The sequence below is a fragment of the Ursus maritimus genome, unplaced genomic scaffold (assembly GCF_017311325.1).
Source record: "Ursus maritimus isolate PB19 unplaced genomic scaffold, ASM1731132v1 scaffold_15, whole genome shotgun sequence".
Taxonomy (NCBI): domain Eukaryota; kingdom Metazoa; phylum Chordata; class Mammalia; order Carnivora; family Ursidae; genus Ursus; species Ursus maritimus.
This window is the reverse complement of record NW_024423897.1, coordinates 32,076,566-32,096,907: the sequence shown is the minus strand read 5'-3', so window position 1 is coordinate 32,096,907 and position 20,342 is coordinate 32,076,566. Positions and strand designations below refer to the sequence as shown.

Sequence of the window (20,342 nt, the reverse complement as noted above, 5' to 3'; positions counted from 1 at the left end):
CCCAGAAAAGACCTCATCATGCATCAAAAATAGAAATTCCTATAGTCTGGGTTGGAGGTGGCAGCTGATGGAGACATTGGACAGCAAACTAATTCCACTGCCTTTTAATCTCCAACTTAAAACTCTTTTTATTCTCTCTTCTTCACCTAGAGTTATCATTTGTTGGTTGTGCAGAACACTGTGGAAGTGGCTCAGTTTGTCAACAACAATCCAGAATTTTTACAACTTGCTGAACCATTCTGGAAGGAACTCTCTTTCCTTCCCTCTCTGTATGACTACAGCGCCTACCGAAGATTAATCGACGAGTATGGGACACATTATCTACAGTCTGGGTCCCTAGGAGGAGAGTACAAAGTTCTATTTTATGCGGACTCAGAAAAAATAAAAAAAAGTGGTAAAGTATTAAAAAATTATTAAATACAAGCATTGCAGGAATTTTAATGGGGGGGAATAACATGTAATTAGCTTAAACTTTTAGAGCTCTAAAATATGACAAATAGAGATTAAATTGCAAAGGAATCCAAAAATAGCAAGAATCCGTTATATTCTACTCAAAATCTTTAGGCTCTAAGAAAAGCTTGCCTACTCTTTTGAATAGTATCCCGAAATGTGAGATAGTCATCACCATTATTGTCTATCCTCAGAGGGTGTTGACTGGGTTTTTGGAATACTTTTAACCTTCTCTATTTCTTAGCTTAAGTAATATTCTTCAAGGAAAAGCTAATGAGGAATTATATTTCAGAAATCAAAATGTTTTAAAGAAGCATTTTGTTTACCTCTGTTCATTACCACTCACATTCCTTTAAAAAATCTGTTCTGGATATCACAATTTTGCTTAATACATAATTCTTGTCACAATAGCTTAAATTTATCGGATGTTTTTCTTACAACGAGCAAGTTACACATGTTAGCAATGATTCTCACTACTACGCGGTGAGGTGGCCGCTACAATTCCTGTCTTACAGACTGACAAATGGAGACGTGGTGCTATGATAAGACTCGTCCAAGGGCATACAGACTGTAAGGAGGTCTAACTGGCTCCAAAGTCAGCTGAGCTTTTTCCTTATGCTATGTTGTTGCTAGAATTGCCTGATTTTTGTTAGAATTGGTGCACAGCACTGAGTTTATGATGTTTTGACCTCATAATTAGAGGAGAGCCCTCGTCAGGTGTCCCAACGGGGGAGGGAGGAGGGTGGTGTCTCAGTGTCCATTCCTTCTCTCCAAAGACCTTTTCGCTCTGGTTTACTAATATTCCAAGTCAAACCTGCTCCTTCCCAACTTTGTTAAGCTGATATCCACAATTCCTTCTCCATTCCAAATCACCCCTTTAGGGCCTTTCTCTTCAATCAAGCCTCTTTACAACGGTGGAGTAGAGTAAGACTTATTACATAAGATTGAGAGGAGATCTTGTAACCTTCCCTTGGGGGTGAACTATAATATTTTTCTATGTTTCCATTGGCTTATTTTTTTTTTCCATTGAGCTTGATTTTTACCAATAAAGATTTAGCCAGAACTTGAATTTTTCTAACTTTCCTGGTTGGGAATGAATGTATAAGCACAGGTTTTTGTTTTTGTTTTTTCTTTTTTAGAGCAACAACAAAGGCAATATTTCTTTGGAAAATTAGTCCAGCAAGTGGCCTGATCTAAACTCAGTTTCACTGCTCCCCCTCTTTTTTCCTTAGTACTTAAAAGAAATGGAGAGAACTTTTTAAAGTTTTCAAAGTTCGTCAAAGTATTTTTTTTTGAGTAAAAATTTTACTCTTGAGCAGTTTCTGTTCTTCCTTAAAGTTCTAATTGAAATATAATCAGAACTGCTGAGTTATAATAATATATGCCCCCAATTGTTCTCTAAGAAATATTGAGGTTGTTATAGCAGAGTTAGCAAAATTATATGAGAAAACTTTATTTCCACACTTTATTATTTTCTCTCCTTCTTAAAGAATGCATTGGCAAAACTCCATTTGGTAATGAGTAGAAATTGTTACCTTCTAAGGCTATGAATCATGGGAAGGAAATGTTGGAAACCAGAGATGGTAAAGATATTAAAATGGAGAGATTGAGGCAGTAGACCTAGGGTGTTAGGAATTAATTACTGTAGAACCAGACCCAGCTTTTGGGGTTTCCAGTAGGTGGATGGGGACCATTACATGCCTACTTTTATTGATTTGCTTTATGCCTGAGCAGCTGACTGTGGATAGGCCAAAGATATCACTCTTTGGGGTGTTCACTTTCTCCTCCTTCCACTGTTTCATGTAGAAATCATCCCAATCTTCTCCCCTCTCCGGTCAGAGCTAATAGGAGCCAAAATTTGCATATGAAAGAAAGTTTCAGACATAAGACACTTCATTCCTAGATATATGCATGTATCTATTATTTTGTTTAATAACAAAATCAAATATTCCTTTTTCAGACCCTTGACCCTTCTAGAGCTCTTGAGTAGATGGCCACAATAGCAGGACATAACCTCTTATCCCCATTCTCATTCCTGGCTGCATCTCAAAAGGAGTTTTTAACGAATGCAGAAATTAAGCACCTTTAAAACTTTTCCCTCAGGTCTTAGTTCAGCAGATATGAAGAGTTGTACTGCCTCAACTTTCAAATTTGTCTTTAGATCATCAAAGGGCAAATGCAAAGAGCTGGAAGAGGCCTTAAAATCAGATTCAGGTAAATAAGAAGGGGGCGATTTGCATTACAAGCTTAATCTCCATCCCTCTGTCTTGTGGCTAGTTCCTGGCCTCCAAGGGCCTTTGAGATTTTAGCAGGTGTTCTGTTTTATGTTTTTTATGTATTTGGTTATGTTTGTCTCTGATCTTTCTTTCATCTGTCATGGCAGTGAGACATCATGCAGAGTGGAAAGTTCACTGGGTTTCTCCTGTGCACTGTATATATGTCTTCAGTGTATACTACCTTTCTCCCCTACAATGACAGTTGGCAATCAAGCCTAGAGAAAGGACACCAGCAGGAGAAGATTCAGTTCCACTCTGACATGGACGTTCAGGGCACTTTTTGGTGCATGTTGCTGCTGCTGCTGCTGGAGGAGTGGGGAAGGTGGTGTGCTATTCTTTGAGTGACTGAAAAAGGAACTGGAAAAATAAACTGATTTAGATTGTGTCTAGATGCCATGTTAAGGAATTGGGATTTCATTCTGAGGACAAGGGGTGCTGTTAAAGGATTTAATACAGGGAGTGATTAAATGAAAGATTACAAAGAAAGTTGTAGAGAAAGAAGAGGGACTGAGAAGGGATAATCTGATAGGATAAGAACCAGAAAAGAGGTGCCTGGCTGACTCAGTCGGTAGAGCATGCAACTCTTGATTTCGGGGTCATTGAGTTTGAGCCCTAAGTTGGGAATAGAGCCTACTTAAAGAAAAAAAAGAATAAAGAAAAAATTAAGAAGAGCAGGAAAAAAAATGGGGAACCTGAAAAGATCAGTAACACTAAAAGTGAGGGAGAAGGAGGGGTCAACAGAGAGAAATTCTAGAGAGAAGTTAAGTAAGAGAAGGACTGGAGACTCTTCATTGAATTTGGTGATTTCAACTTACTTGCCTGACAATGAAGAAATTCTTAGTGTGATAGCAATGGACTGAGTGGTACTAGAGCTTAAGTTCTCCCAGGGTGATGGCAGAAACTGGGCCAAAGGTGAGGATTGACCCCGGTGTCAGAGTTCTTATTGAGGAAGCGGGGATTCTGGGGGTATTGGCAGATGACCGCATGAAGGAGGGAGACAGGGGAGTGAAACGAGGTTTATTTACTTATTCACCTCCTTCATTCATCAACTGTGCATGGAGCCTGTGGTATACAGTGGGATTTGTTCTAGGCATGGGGTACAAGCAGTGACATGCCCAAGAGAATGCCTGTCTTCATGGAGCTGGCATGGAGGAGGACAGGTTTTTGAAAGAAATGGAAATGGAGTGATCTGGAAATAGAAATGAGAGTGGGAGCTTTGGGAAGATGTAGACATCAGTTATCAGCTGGGCAACTGGAAGCTGCTCACTGATTTTATTTTATTTTGTGTTTTCTATGTGCCCAACACAATTTTAAGTGATTTGCAAAAATTAGCCAATATATCCTTCTTATCTAAGAGTTAGGCATTATTCATATTCCCGTTATACAGACAGGGATGCTGAGTCACAGAAAGGTTGTCCAAGATCGCAGCTAATAAGCGTCAGACATGAGATTCAAAGGCATGACATTTGGCTTCACTGTCCGGGCTCCTCATTGTCACGCCAGGCTGATTGTCTAGGGGAAGAGAGCCTGGGGCAGGGAGCTCACTGAGGTGTGGAGAAAGAAGCTACAGGCTTAAAAATAAAATTAAAATTGATTTCTTAGAATACGTTATTCGTAAAAAGGTCTGCCAGTGAATGCCGCGATTTCTCCAACTTTAGTATACACCGAGATTATCTGGGGAAGCTTGTTACAATGCTGGTTCCAGGGCTTTCCTCCCAGCTGTTCTCTCATAGATGTTGGAGCCCAGAAATGTGTAGTCACTCCAGGTGGTTCTGAGTCAGGTCCTGAAGGGACTGGACGTTATGATATGCTGCCTTCAAAGGGCGACTGTTTGCATATTAAAAACGGAACTAACAATGAAGATGAGGAAGTACTCGGTAATTTATTAAAAACATCAGGCTTTAATAATTTCTGATAAATGTACAGTTTTTGAATTTGAAAATTTTAAGAAAAATTTTATGAAAATTTTATGAAATTGTGAAATTTAGGTAAAAGAAGTGAACTGAGGGGGTGCCTGGGTGGCTCAGTGGTTAAGCGTCTGCCTTCGGCTCAGGGCGTGATCCCAGGGTCCTGGGATCAAGCCCCGCATCAAGCTCCTGGCTCCTCTGGGAGCCTGCTTCTTCCTCTCCCTTTCCCCCTGCTTGTGTTCCCTCTCTTGCTGGCTGTCTCTCTCTCTCTCTGTCAGATAAATAAATAAAATCTTAAAAAAAAAAAAAAAGAAGTGAACTGAAAATCACCCCAAATCTGGTCTGTGAGGTAGGAATTTCCAGTCATGACCACTGTAAAAATCATTTACAAATGGAGACAAAAATATTTCTGAAATTATAAGACACGTAAATGCAGAAAAGAATTCAATTAATATTCACTGTTTAGAACACTTTTCATGTGTTAATGTATGCCTGTTAATTAATAGTTTTTCTTGCTTATTGTTAGTATTCCAGATGCAATGAACTTCCCCCGCCCATTTTATTATGAAAACTTTCAAATGTACAGAAAGAACATAGTAATAAATACCCATATACCCACCTCCTCTATGTAATGATTATTATGACATTTTGCTGTATATAATGTACGTATAATATTTATAATGCGACTTATTTCACAATATATAAATACTATAAATTTAAAATATTTATAATCTTATTTGAACGATTTGGAAGTGAATTTCATGATGCTTCATCCCAAAATATATGCATATATTTTCTAAGAAGCAATACAGTCTCCTATATAACATAATGCTCTTATTATACCAAGAACATTAAGAATATGAACAATAATTCTATAATATCAACTACCATCAGGTAATGACTGTATTTTTCTTTTTTTTTTTAAGATTTTATGTTTTTAAAGATTTTATTTATGTATTTATTTGAGAGAGAGAAAGAGAGCCAGCGTGTGCGCTCCCATGCATGCACAAGCAAGGGGGGGGCGGGGGGAGAGGGGGGGAGAGAATCCCAGGCAGAAGCGGCGCTGAGCACAGAGCCTGACGCGGGGCTTGATCGCACAATCCTGAGATCACGACCTCAGCTGAAACCGAGTTGGCTGCTCTGCCGACTGAGTCAGCCAGGCGCCCCTTCTTTTTTCTTTCAATATACTTTTTTTTTTTTTTGAAGTAGTTTTAGGTTTACAGGACAATCAAGCAAAGAGGACAGAGAGTTTTCATATACTCCTGTCGGAAGCTAAGGCCCCCCACAATCAGCGTCCCCAGCACAGTGGATCATTTGTTCCAATTGATGAACGTACATTGACCAACATGATCACCCACAGTCCATGGTTTACGTTAGAGTTCAGCCTTGGTGTTGTACGTTCTACGGGTGTGGACGGATGTCTAATGCCGCGTATCCACCATGCAGTATCATACAGAGCAATTTCACTGCAAAAATCCTCCGTGCTCCACCTATTTATTCCTCCACCCACCACGGAGGACGATCACTGATCTTTTTACTGTCTCCATAGTTTTTGCTTTCCCAGAACGTCACAAAGTTGGATGGTTTGTGTTTTAGTGCTTGATAGACTTTTCATTTTTACATGCTCTTTTTCGTTTCATTTGTGCATCCTGACTTGTTTGATTTGATTTCTCCTTGCGTAGGAACTCAGGGCAATGTGCTGCGAGGGGACCCGTTTGTCAGGGGGGGAGGTTCAGGCTTCGTGTCTGGCCTCAGTTTCCTGGAGCTGGACAATCCTGCTGGAAACAAACAGCGATATTCTTCCTGGGCAGAATCTGTGACTGGTCTTCCCCAAGTCATAAAACAAAAGGTATGTCCTGCTCTGTTGAAAGCAGCACAAAGCAGGCATGTTTCTTTGCACTGGGAAAATGAGATTAAATCAAGGTGGTTAAACAGAGACAGCTGTAATTAGCATTTTCTGTATCCCAATTATGTTTTGTATAGTAAAATGAACGCATACATAATAATAAGAAACAGAAGCATCATTATCTTGCATGTCCATATTTCAATTGTACAAGTTAAAATGCCTTGTAAATCCCAAGAGAAATTAAAAACAAAATTTGCATATTGAGCTTTTGACCTAAATTTGGTTATGTTTTCCTTGGTCTCTAATTCAGAAGAATTATAGATTCTTGCTAGAGGAAAGCATTTAGGCTTGTCTGCTGTCCCATCAGATCTCCTCTGGCCGTGGTGTATAGGCTCTTGGAGACCCGTACATTAAGATAGAACAAATTTGGCTGGAAGAATTTTAAGATGTTTTATTGACACAGTCAGTTCTTTTCTAATGCAATGTATGTGTTCCTAAAAATCAGAGAGCTAGGCAGAATTGCACAATTAAGACTGCCTGGCTTATGGGGAAAATGGGGTTAAGGGCACAAAACTCAAAAACTTGAACTGTGATACTCATTAAAAAAAAAGAAAGAAAGACATCAGTAAAAGCAATAGCACAGTTTTATATGTGTTAAATTGTTAAGAAATGTATCCACTACATTAAGGTGGCACAATTCTAAGAAAAGACTTGAAGCTCACCAGGTGATGGGAGGGTTGGAGCCCCTGAATGATCGTGAAGCGTTGGAAGGAGAGCTGCCAGATGACAGACAGCTGTAGCGCCAGATGGGATGGGGGGAGGTTAGTACAGGCAGTCACCCGGACGGTTGTCTGAAGTGTGTGTTTGTGTGTGTGTGTGTTGTGCGTTCCTATCTTGGGAGGTTTCCACTATTTGTGTCCACTTTTCTGGATTCACCTGGTTTTTCTTGTGGATGAAATTGGACGTAAGAACACAGAATATGCGATCTGCTCAGAGCATTCACTAATACATCTGTCTCAGTGCAACAATCTCACATTTTCAAAAACAAAATTCCGTAGCAGAACCGGTTCTCTGTCACGGGAGTCAAGCAATGTTTCAGCTGAAAGTTGACTTGGATACATTTTATAAACCCCCAAATCGCAATAGCTCCTTGAGCACCCTCCTAACACCACACACACCCACTCGCCTCCGACTAAGGGTGAAGGGAGGAGGTAGTTTACCCTAAAGTGCCACCATCCATATTCACAATGACCTATTTTGAAAGCCAGTGTCCCATAACAAATCTTGAAAAATTCGAAGTTGTTGATTAGGGATAAAGAGATATTCCTTCTCGTTCTCAACTCTGCTGTTCTCCACATTGGACTGTAACTATCATAGGTAGCTGTGCTGATTTACTATCCGTGTATGTCCACGCAATGCCATCCAGTCCGTTCTTTCATAATGCCGTGTAAGAGAGCTCGGGCAGACACGGAGGGAGATGTGGTTGAGTCTTTGAGTTATCCTCATACTCGCAGTGCTGTGCTGCGGCCAGCTCAGACGCTCCTTCCCAAGAGCCAGTGGTGCATGTATCTTCCCAACTCCACAGTCATTGGCATCCCAGTGGCAACCTGAAATTGGCCATGGGGAGAGCTCTTATACTGCAGAAACTGGCAAATGCTACAAATCAGAGCATTTTTGTTCTTAGGAGAGCAGATGGTGAAAGCTTAGCCAGCACGTCTAGGGTCTCCAAGTTGCTTTTCATTAGACATATTCAACACAGAACAATAATGCCTATCTGTTTTATTTTTATTATTTTTATTTTAGTTTTTTGGGGGCAGCAAAGCAAGGTTTATTGAACGAGAGTGAAGTTATTGAATGATAGAGTACAAAGCTCCCAAAGAGGGAGGGGACCCAGAAGGTTGCCCTATCTGTTTTAAACTTCTTCACAGTCTTCATTAAGAGACATGTTAAGTCTCTTAGAGTCAGGGTATTTAATTGTAAATTTATTTGCGTTTGCTTCTTCACTGTAATTTAAGTGTATTTCCTTTTCTTTTGTGCTCTGCAAGGGTGGAAATGTACTGCCTTCAAAATAATCTCTCAATAACTAAAAAATGAATGTCCTGTTGGTTTTAAAAATTTTATGCAAGATACAAAAAATATTCCTTCCCTATTCACTCCTATTTTTCCTTCTGCCTTGCAAAGAAAGTGAATTGTTTTCTTTTTACTTGAACAAGAATTAATTGGAATTAGCATGAGTGGTTTTTCATTTTATTTTAATGGGGATTGAGCCTAAATGCCAGAAGGAAAATATCCTTGCCTAAATCCCTCATTACTGACCATGCTGTCTTTATCTGTATAGCTGACACCTTTGTATGAGCTGATAAAGGAAGTACCCTGTGCCTCCGTGAAAAGACTATACTTGAAGCGAGCTCTTGAGGAATATCTGGACGAATTTGACCCCTGCCATTGCCAACCTTGTCAAAATGGTGGCATTGCCACCGTTGAGGGGACCCGATGTCAGTGCCATTGCAAACCATATACATTTGGTGTGGCTTGTGAACAAGGAGTCCTCGTAGGGAATGAAGCAGGTCAGTGTGCTGAATTTTTACTAGTCATGCTGGACACAGTGAAAAAGGAATCACTCTTTCCATCTGGCCCTTGAGATTGTGCTTCTTTGTGTATGGGCATTTTAATTTAGTGCCTCCCTTCTTCCACTTCTGAATTCTAGCTACTGGGTCAAGGCTTTCTGTTGTCTCTGTTTCCCTGTTTGTTTGTTTTTAAGATTTATTTATTTAATTGAGACAGAGAGAGAGAGCGTGCACGCAAGGGGTGGGGGAGAAGTGGGAGAGGGAGTGAGAGAAAATCTCAAGCAGACTCCCTGCTGAGCGTGGACCCAACGCAGGGCTCAATCTTATGACCATGGGATCATGACCTGAGCCGAAATTGAGAGTTGGACGCTCAACCGACTGAGCCACTCAGGCGCCCCTCTGTTTTTCTGTCTTAATTAACAGACCCACCATGCCCTCCATTCTTCATTCTCCATTGAAATAGATTAATGCCTAAAGCACCTCCGTCCTTCCGTAGTCATCTCATTAAGGTTTTGTCATAACATAGGTCTGTGGAGCTGGTGTATGCATAGCTTAACCTTTCTGGTGTCAAGCTCTTTGAAATATCACTTGTTATTTTGTATTATGTTCTGTCAGTCAATTATTCACAAATACTTTTGAACATCTGCTTACTGTGCCCTACTGGATGCTTGGTACTTTCAGTACTTTAGTACGATACTATGCGATGTTGACTTCATGAGTAGACACAGTATGAGAGAATTTTGTATTTATTTATATGCCTCTCTCCTCTAGAAAGCTCATTTCTTAAGGTCAGGACTGTGATTCCTTTTTTTATTTCCAGAGCCCAACAGGGCTTGATTCATAGAAGTCACTTAATAAATGTTTGATGAATGAATGAATACACGACTAAACTATGGTCGCTTATCGACAAGCAGCAAGAAGGCATCCTTGCCTCCAGTTCTCTTCCCAAGTGGCCTGTCTGGTCAATTGAAATCCCACCACTTTGATTTCATTTCTTTGTGGGTTGGATTTCCTGTTATTCGATAATATGGAAGCTCCCCCTGCTGGTAAGAGTTGGGGTAGCAACCATAAAGTATTAAGCTGTTATTACCCTCTGTTAATATGCTCATGGGACTACTTTATTAACTCAATTTCTAATGATGGAAGAAAGCATAAATAAGCTCATGGGAAAATATTACCAATGGTTTAGTTTTGGTGTGTGTGATACTGAGGAGTGTGTTACACAGTAGAAATAGCTAAGGAGCGGTAAACATATCCATCTATTATCAGGAAGTAATGCTTCCGGGGGCAAGGTTTCTGAGATCAGTTTCTGACTAAGAAAGGCAAGTTTTTAGAACATAGTGCAAGTTCTCTCTTGCCTCCCCCAAGGAATATGATGGGGGAAAATTGTCAAAGCACTGTTAGTGGTGAATCGGCCTTGAGTTGGAAGGTGGCCAGGCTGGGCTGAGCAAGAGCCTGCAGACTGAAGGATGTTGACAGGAGGCAAATGCATTTCTCCTGCTTATGCACGTCCTCATTTAATAGTGCCAGCTCCAAGGTCGGCAGTCGGGAATACCCAGTACATTATGTTCTTCCCATGCCCCATCACTGCTTTTACAATAGAAAGCTTCACAGTAGGAACTGCTGTACTGAGAGGAGCCTGGACTCCTCCATAAGGCCATGTTGCTGTCTGGGCGCAGCTCTTGGCAGCCATTACAGCCCTGGGCATGACATTTAACCCCCTTGTCTTAGATTCCACACCTATCAACTGAGAATGGTGACAGACCCCCTGCCCATCTGGATTCTTTCTGGTGAGAAGTAAATGAATGGTAGAATACATGTAAAAGTGCTCTGAAACAGTTGCAAAATAGTAAACAAATTTAAGATATTATTGCAAGAAATTCGTTAATGCCGCCTTGACCTGGACAAACGTCATCGGTGTGCAGAGACATTCTGGTCATTGTAGAAGACCTCCTGAACGGAGTGAAGTTCGTGAGTGCCAGACTGTCCCCTCCCCCAGTGACCGCCTGAGCGGGAGGCTCAGCACTAAACTCTGCAATCTTCCTGTCGATGCTTTCTGAACAACCTCTCTCTTGTCTTACAGGAGGGGTGGACGGGGGTTGGAGTTGCTGGTCCTCTTGGGGCCCCTGTGTTCAAGGGAAGAAAACAAGGAGACGAGAATGCAATAACCCGCCGCCCAGTGAGGGTGGGCAGTCCTGTATTGGAGAACCACGGGAAAGCGGCCCGTGCGAGGACGAGGAGCTGCAGCATTTGCGGTAATGGCGGCCAGATCTCCTGGCGGTTGCAAAGAACAGCGCCCTGGGCAGTAAGCGTGGGATCCACGATTGTCACTATTGAAAGATTTAGAAGTTAAATGGCGATTTTCATCAGTGACTACTTTGCCCTTAGCAGTGGGGTCACTTGATGGAAGGAGGCATGTGGCCAACTAGCACTTGTGTGTTTCAAGTTTTCCTGACACAGATGTTACAAAAGCCTGTGTAGCTCAGAGGCCATCCGGCCAAGTGGATCTGAGCAGCTTTGGCATCAAGCTGATCTGCTACCTACTTGCTGGGTGACCTTGGGCAAGTTACCTGCCATACTTCTAAAATTAGTATAATCATAGAAGGTAAAACAATAGTAGGATGTTGTCAAAATTAAATGAGATTCAGCACAGAAAGTGATTAGCACGGCACCTGGCACACAGTAGGTCTTCATTAAAAGTTGTATTACTTTTCAGATATACCAATCCTATTCGTTCATTCATTCATTCATTTAGGATTAGGCATAAAGTCAGACGCTCGAGATGGCTAATATCTAGACCAATTAGCCCAGCTGTCTGACACCAACTTCTCACTTGCCAGGACCTTGCAAAAGCTATCTCAAAATGCTTAGTTGATGAATTATACCCATCGGTCAGAATTCAGGTGACATCTTACAGTTTTACACTGTCCTTACTAACTTCTTTTGATCCGGGATTGGCAAAATGTTCTAGTAAGATAATTTGAAGATCATGTGAATTGAAGGAAGCTGTAAGATAGTTGGGTATCTGGTAGAAGCATAGGGAGGTGGGATGCCTTTTCCCTAGGTGTTTGGTGCTTCATAATCTAACAGAAATGAAGATCTCATGACCAGGAGGCTGGCGAGCATATGGAATTGTGGTAGGAGGAGAAGCTGCCTTCGGGGCAGGTCCCTGGGAAGATGAGGGTCTCCATGGGAGGAGGCCTCTGCCGGAGTGGCCGTATTTCCTCTGCCTCTAGACATAAAGCTGGAGGGAAAGGAGCATCCTCAGAGAGACATTGAAGGAATTCTCGCTCTTCTTGGTGGTCAGAGGGGAAATCTCCTCCTGTTCAGTGCAAAGAGGAAAATTACAATCAATACTTCACATTTCTGAGTTTCCTCAGAATATGGCAAGAGGATAAGGAACTCGGCTGAAGAGGAGGCAACATTCACAGGCCATTTGTCATGCTTTCCCTCAGATTTCAAATCTCTGGAGTGGGGGTAATACTGGTGGCATGCTGGCTTCAGAGGCACTCCTGAAAAACTCCCGAAAACTATTGTTTAATGATGGATGTTACTGCAATGATGATTATTATAAGCTTCTTTTAGAGATGGCCTTGTGGGAGGTAGAAAGAGCATGACTTCAGGAATCTGACTACATGTTCATGCAGCCTTGAATATGTTACTCTCTAACCTTGGACAAATCACTCAAACTTTCTGAGCCTTTGTTTTCTTCACATACCACCCCCTAGGGTTACTGTGAATGTGAATTGAGATAATGCACATTTGTAGCGTGACTGCCAAGGTACCTAGCACATAGGAAGTGCTCAGTCAAAGCTAGTTATTATTTTTGTGTTACCTCTCCTGCAGAATCACTGTTACTATCTTATTTTTAGTACAGAATTAATTCTGTGTTACAGGCATTTTAGAACCAGACAGCAGGAGAAAAAGTAGGTCTGAGACAGGTGACTTCTAGAAATCACGTAAAGTCGGTGTGCTGTCCGGTGACTTCTATTTCCTTCTCTTTCTCTTTGTTCTTCATACTACTGACTTACTAGCTATTTTTTGGAAGCTTGAGTTTATGTTTGAGTTTTCTTTTCTTTTTTTTTTTTTTTAAGATTTTATTTATTTATTTGACAGAGATAGAGACAGCCAGCGAGAGAGGGAACACAAGCAGGGGGAGTGGGAGAGGAAGAAGCAGGCTCATAGAGGAGGAGCCTGACATGGGGCTCGATCCTGGAACGCCGGGATCACGCCCTGAGCCGAAGGCAGACGCTTTAACCGCTGTGCCACCCAGGCGCCCCTATGTTTGAGTTTTCTATTACAGGATATGATCAGATATCGATTCTGAGAATGGCAATCACATCAATGTATTTATGTGAAGGGAGTCCCTTCAGATGTAAACGAAAAATTCTCTGTGTTGCAAAATATTTATTATACTGTGGAAATCCATCACATTAACTCTGTTTTGTCCCCTTTTCCTTTCAGATTGCTCGAACCACATTGTTTTCCTTTGTCTTTGGCTCCAAAAGAATTCTGTCCATCACCTCCTGCCTTGAAAGATGGATTTGTTCAAGTTGGTTATGGAAGATAGATTTTTCCTTTACATATACACCCTTTGCTCCAAGTTCTCTCCCTCTGCTGATGTCATAATCTATTTCTTTCTTCCATGACGGAACGGTGCTAAGAATAGTTTATATGTGCATTTTGGTTTTAGCGGTGAGGGTTTTAGTTTGTGACTTTTCTTCTTTGGCCCAAGGTGATTAGAATTCTGCAGAACGCAGTATATCTTCTGCGGTAAGGTAAATCGATCCCACTGCCCAGTGAAATCAGAGATGTAATCATGCCAGAGTGCTGCTGAACATTTCCGCTCTGAGCACTAAACTAGGAATCCATAAGCAAGTTCTTCAACTAAGAGAACTTTATTCTTGCCACTGAAAAATGTCTTTAAAACAATTATTTTTTCATAAATATGGGGTTTGGGATGAAATATTGGGTTTATTCCAGAAGCCGGTAAGACATTTTGCCAGTGTTGGTGAGATATGGGTCATTATACTTTGAGCAATTTTCTCATTCAAGAAGGAACGCGAGTCATCTGCCATTTGTCGTTCTAGGGAATTTTTTTGGCTTTGGGGCCATATTAATTCATGTTCTTCTCACTGCTTGTTATGATGAGGCTTTGGCCCCAAGCCCCAGTGAAGTGTCTTCCTGGCTCACATGGAGGTACTCTCCATCAGGACCCTCTCAGTACTCCCTGTTTTGCTTTTTTCATGAAGGATTTGCCTGTCAAATTCCAGGCCCTTAAACATCTGCTCACTGACATTTGCTGAAGTTCCCCCAAATGTAGGTAATGGAAATGGAAGAAGAGTGTGCGTGTTTATGTGTATGTGTGTAGAGAGAGAGGAGAATGAACCCAACATCTCTAACACCCATATGTCCAATACAGTTACCACAATCCATAAAATTCCTGAAGGAAACATAGGCTTAGAGAACAAGGCCAAGCAAACTTGTATATTTCGGCAAATCGTGAACTGTTGTCCCAAACTCCAGTGCATGTGGTGTCCTGTAAGGAGCCAGGGGTTCTGTACACTGCCCCACAGAGGGGCTACATCACCCAGGGAACTTAACAATAAAGATTGCTGCTTGTCCCTTATCTTCCATTTTTTTTTTCTCATTCTGTATGTTTAGGGTAGAGCCTGAGAGTTGTGTCCTTTTTTTTTTTTTAAGTTTTTATTTATATATTTGAGAGAGAGAGAGCACGCATGAATGGGAAGGCGCACAGGGACAGGGAGAAGCAGACTCCCTGCGGAGCAGGGAGCTGGAAGAAACGAGGCTCCATCCCAGCACCCTGAGATCATGACCTGAGCTGAAGTCAGACAGTCAGACACTTAACCAACTGAGCCACCTAGGTGCCCCCCCCTTTTAATTGCTATTAGTGGTTCTGATACAGAGTTAAGTTTGGGCGCTGTTGAGTTCAACTTCCCCATATAGCAGTCCCTTTTGCAAGGCCAAGGAAGGCCTAGAGACTAGCACCAAAGCAAATCAAGTATCCTTCCCCATTTGCTTACAAAACTCTGTTTTAACTTGGGCCCTCTGTTTCCTACCAACTCCCACAATGGAGCCAGCCTGGGCCAGGACTGACAGTGAGAAGAAAAAGGCACCATGGGATTTTGTTCTAATGCCTGGAGCAGAACAGGTCCAGCTCTCAACCCTCTGCCTGGGGGTGCGGAGGGGGGGGGCAGAGAACCTGAAGGATGAGGAAAGGAACTAAGAGAAACCCCAGAAGAGCATGATCACATCCTTAGGTCTTAGACTTCAAATTCTTCCTTGCTTCACTGTGAAAGCTCATCTCCTGGGATCACAGGCCAACACCATGTCCTTGAATCTAGCCCAGTCCCAGCAGCACTTCCCTTACAGGGTAGGGGTTGGAGGGTGGGATGGGAGAAGATCAGCATTCTGCTTCCTCTAAAAGCCCATCGGTGAGAAACTTAAACTTTCATGAACACGCTGATAGGATTTGAACATTTCCGTCTGTTCTTACCAGCTTCTGTTAGGCAGTATTGCCAATGAACAGCCCATAACATCTGAGTGTGAAGATTTGACTGACAAGTACCTTTCCAAAATCTGATAACAACTGTCTTTTCCTGAAACACAGGGGGAAAAAGTGACTTGGGCAGTGTCCACTAAAGTAATTTCAGTAAAATGCTTACGACAGTGTTTGGTCAATTTTGGGGATAATCAATTAATTATAGTACAGTGGCATTAATGGCTTTATTTCAATTAATGGTAGTACAAGTGTTGTTGGCTAGGACCATACAGAGAAAAAAGTTTTTATGGACAACTTTCTAAATTAGTTATTTGATCTTAGTTTGCCTGATGATTAAAAGAAGACATGATTTATAGGCCAAATATATCTAAAGAAACATTCTGTTAATGCAAAATAGACATACTCTTTTCCTCTCTCTCTTTTATTTCTGTTTAGGATGAAGGTGTGATGTTTCCTGTTGGGAAAAACGTAGTGTATACTTGCAATGAAGGATATTCTCTTATTGGAGACCCAGTAGCCAGATGTGGAGACGATTCGCGGTGGCTTGTTGGGGAAATGCATTGTCAGAGTGAGTGGCCTTGGTTGTGGCGCGTAATTTAAGATGAGAGAATCATGGGGAAGAGAATGACTCAAGATGAATCACCGTTCACTGTGTGGCCCGTGTCTTGACCTCCCTTTCCTGAGAGGCTCCTATGATCCTGTACAAGTTTCAGTCGTGTCTTGAAAAAGCCGTCAGCAGTCTCTAGCTGATGGTTCTCCTGGTAGGGGAGGCACATTTACTGCAATTTTCAAGTTTCTGGTGCCAATTAGAATAGGCCAGGGAGCTCAGGTCTGGCTCAGACCTTCAGCACATCCTCTATAGTTCAGTTTCTGGGGATGTACCATCATCACTGTACTTCCTCGAATGTTTTGGGTCCTATTGTGTCCAGATGTAGGCACCTGAGTACGTGCTTCTGCTAACCATGCTGACGCTACTGTTGGCCTTCCATCTCACTTGTACTGCAATGTAAGTTGGTTCAGCAGATAGAGCTGTAGAGACATATTTTTCCTCTATCAATCAGTTGGTCTATTGGGATGTTAAAAAAGCCCTAGTGCACACATGTACATTTTTTCTCTTGGGTGTATATCTCGTAGTGAAATTTTGAATCATAGGGCATATGTACATGTAGACTTAGTAGATGCTACCAGTCTTCCAAATGGTTGTATCAACTTACATCCCTACCAGAATCTGAGAAGCTAAGATGGCTCTGTATCCTCACCAACATTTGACATTATCAATCTTTTAAAAATTTTAGCTGTACTGGTGAGTGTGTAGCAATCTTATTTTTTAATTTGCATATTTTTCTGGTGACAGTGATGTCATGCCTGTTTTCATGTTTGTTGGCCATTTGCATATCGTCTTTGATGAAGTGACTGTTCAACCTTTGGCCCCTATTTTCTGTTGGTTTGTGTTCTTCTTTTTGATCTGTAAGACCTCTTCTGTTCCTCTTTGTCTTTGTCTCTGTCTGTCTCTCACTCTTTCACTCCTGGAGTCCTTGAGCAGAAATTACTGAAATAGAATATAAACATTTCCTAGCTCGGAGTAATAAAGCCAAAAGTTGGTTCTTCAAAATGTTTAATACGATACTTGTGCTTGAAGAGCTTTTTTCCTTTTCTGTGAATCTACTGATGAGAAATGGACCCGTCTTTGTTCATCTTAAAATGTCTTTATTTTATCTTCATTTTTGAAGGAGATTTTTATCGCGTGAGGAACTGTAGGTTAGCAGTTATTTTACTTAAGGCCTTTAAAGATTTTATTCCTTGCCTTTTGACTTCACTGTTTTCTAGTGAGATGTTCACTCTGAGTTTTACCATTTCTGGTTTGAAAATCTTATGTCAGGCTACTTTTGAGAATTTCTTTTTTTTCCCCCGTGCTTTGTTTCAAAAGCACACCCACTATGATAAGCCTAGGTGTGATTTTCTTTGCTTCACCCTGGTTGATATTCGAAACACTTCTTGAATCTAGCTTTAATGTCTTTTGTCAATTTTAGGAAATTCTTGACTATGTCCTCATTGCCTCTGTCCCATTCTTGCTCATTTCTTCTCATGAGACACAAATGGTGTATTTTTTAGATTGTATATATTACATATATATTTTTTCTTTGGTTTTACATCATTTTTTCCCCTCTCTTTGTTTCATTCTAAATGATTTTTAAAAGATTTTTATTGTTTGTTTGTTTGTTTATTTATTTATTTATTTATTTATTTATTTATTTATTTATTTTAAAGAGAGCGCAAGCAGGGGGAGAGGCAGAGGGAGGGGAAGAGGCAGAGGGAGAAGCAGGCTCCTTGCCGAGCTGGGAGCCTAATGTAGGGCTCGATCCCAGGACCCTGGGATGATGACCTGAGCCGAAGGCAAACACTTAATGGACTGAGCCACCCAGGCACCCTCTCTGTTTCATTCTAAATACTTTCTATTGCTCTACCTTCCAGTTTATTAATTCTCTGTACAGTTGTATATAGGCTGCTTTTAAGAACTCTGTAATGTTCTTAATTTCATTTTCCAATTCTAGGTATTTCATTTGTCCATTTTTCTATACTTTCTTATTCTCTGTTGAAAATTCTGTGCCTTGTCATTTAATTTTTTCCCAGCATGTTAATCACAGTTATTTAAAGGTTCGCTGCTGTTAATTCCATTATCTGGACCTGCTGTGGGTCTGTTTCTATTGTCTTTTTTGGGGAGTTTGTTTAATTCTTGTCCTTTTAAATGTTAGATTAGTTTTGATTAAATGCCAGACTTTATGTGTAAAAAAATTAAGGAATCATTTGAGGTTTTGGTGGTGTTCTTCTCTTCCTCTAGAATAGTTTTCATTTTGTTTCTGGTAAGCAATGAGGCTGTTTTATGTCCTGTTTACCTTATTCCTAGGGTGTAGCCATTAAGGGATCCCAAAAGAAAGACTGGAATTTCTCTCTAGGTTCCTCCTTTGTGATGGGACTAGACTCTAACTCTTGATCCCCTAGCCCTATAAGACTGTTAAAAACTACCAGCTTTTCAGCCTCTGAGCTGCAGTTCCTCTTTAGTTTAGCAGCTTTCAGCTTTTTCCCCCTTTTTCAAACTACAAGTACCTGAAGGAGAAAGGCATTACCAAAACTGTAGACTTGTATCAGCAGCACACAATATACTTGGCTAAGTTTAGGCACTTGATATATTCTGTTTTTGAATTAATGAATGAATGGAGTTTCTGTTGGAAATGGTACAGAAGCAGAGCAGGATTTTGTAGAATATTGTCCAAAGCCCATTACAGAGATTGACAAGATTTTTTTTTTAAATCATAAATTCCGACTTGCTTCCCATAACTATGCATGTTTCTCATTTTTCTCTTTGCTGTTTTCTCAAGTAGAAGATTTGAGCTAATGAATGTAATTGAGTGAGAAAGACTAGAGATGGAAAACCAAAGACTATTTAATACTTGTATGGTTGCAAGGTTGAAGGTGGTTCTTTAAAACTTTCAGATAGTAAAAATACCTAATTGAATATATGTTAATACTATGCAGATGAGTAGAGCTCTTGGGAAAATTCTGGTGGGACTTCACCAGACTAAATAGGTACGTGGCAGCTGTGAAAAGTGTGGTTTTGACAGCAGTCTGGGCTTCAGGACTCTTTATAAGGCTGATTCCTTTTAAGCTGGCACGTTACTTTGAGGGCAGGCCTGGAGGACAGGAACTGTTTTGGTCTTCAGTCTTTCATTGGTCAATTACATGTCAGGTACTGTGGGACATGTCTTTTAAGGCGTCCTAGGAGTGAACTTACCTCATTCTCTTTGTCTTCTAATGTGAAAAAAGCAGAGCATGTGTATTAGCACTATTCGAAGCTATCATTTAAAAAAAGATGGCTTAGGAAAGCAATTACCCTTGTATTTTGTTTTCATTTATCTTTAGAAATTGCCTGCGTTCTACCTGCATCGATGGATGGCATACAAAGTCATCCCCACAAACCATTCTATGAAGTTGGTGAGAAGGTGACCATTTCCTGTTCAGGTGGCATGTCCTTAGAAGGTCCTTCAGCATTTCTCTGTGGATCCAGCCTTAAGTGGAGTCCTGATATGAAGAGTGTTCGTTGTGTGCAAAAAGGTGAGTAGCTCATAGGTCTGTCCGAGGACACCTGCACTCACATGAGTGAAGGTCCTTGTGATGGTCCTTTATAGCACTGGATGGACATAACTGTGGGTCATTCCTTCCATCCCTGCCCCTCTCCAAGAAGGTCAGTTCATAGACTGGGTAATAGACTTTTTTTCACATGGCACAGATAGGCTCATGGAATACAAGGACAGGCAAGAAGAGCCCTGGTGATTCTGAAACTAACTTACATCCTTCTTATCGAAGATTAGCTTTGTATGTGTTTTGGTGCCAAGAAAATAAAGTATTTTTTAAAGATAATTTCTGGTTTTCTCCCGATCTTTGAAATGTACTTTTATTAAGTACAGAGTTGAGTTGATAATTTATAAAAAATTCTGTATGTTTCATTCCTGGGCTTTCAGAGAGTTTATTACATTATTGAAATAGAAAATTTAAAAGCATTTACATTTAACACTGCAAAGCAGAAATTATTGAAAGCAAAGTGTTGTGATTTGTGAAGTTGTTCTTAATAGTGGAAATCCAAAAATCCAGTATTTTGAACACCAGGCAAATTAAAATGGTCTTTTAAGAAGCTATGATAAGAAGAGATTTAGAATGCCAAACTATTTCTTTTTAGAGGTATTTAAGGTAGGATGGATTTGTTTTTAAAATCACCTC

The 20,342-nt window shown here is 40.8% G+C and overlaps 1 protein-coding gene across 1 annotated transcript in view; it reads left to right on the top strand.

Annotated features, from left to right (window-relative positions):
- The window catches only part of C7 (complement C7), a 52,636-nt gene that overhangs the window by 22,711 nt on the left and 9,583 nt on the right, over positions 1 to 20,342 (top strand). Inside the window, exons 8-15 of the mRNA XM_008692593.2 lie at positions 151 to 394; positions 2,554 to 2,664; positions 6,316 to 6,482; positions 8,818 to 9,046; positions 11,130 to 11,301; positions 13,511 to 13,598; positions 16,005 to 16,137; positions 19,488 to 19,679. Of these exons, the coding sequence (XP_008690815.2) occupies positions 151 to 394; positions 2,554 to 2,664; positions 6,316 to 6,482; positions 8,818 to 9,046; positions 11,130 to 11,301; positions 13,511 to 13,598; positions 16,005 to 16,137; positions 19,488 to 19,679 (1,336 nt within the window). The remainder of the gene's footprint in view (positions 1 to 150; positions 395 to 2,553; positions 2,665 to 6,315; positions 6,483 to 8,817; positions 9,047 to 11,129; positions 11,302 to 13,510; positions 13,599 to 16,004; positions 16,138 to 19,487; positions 19,680 to 20,342) is intronic.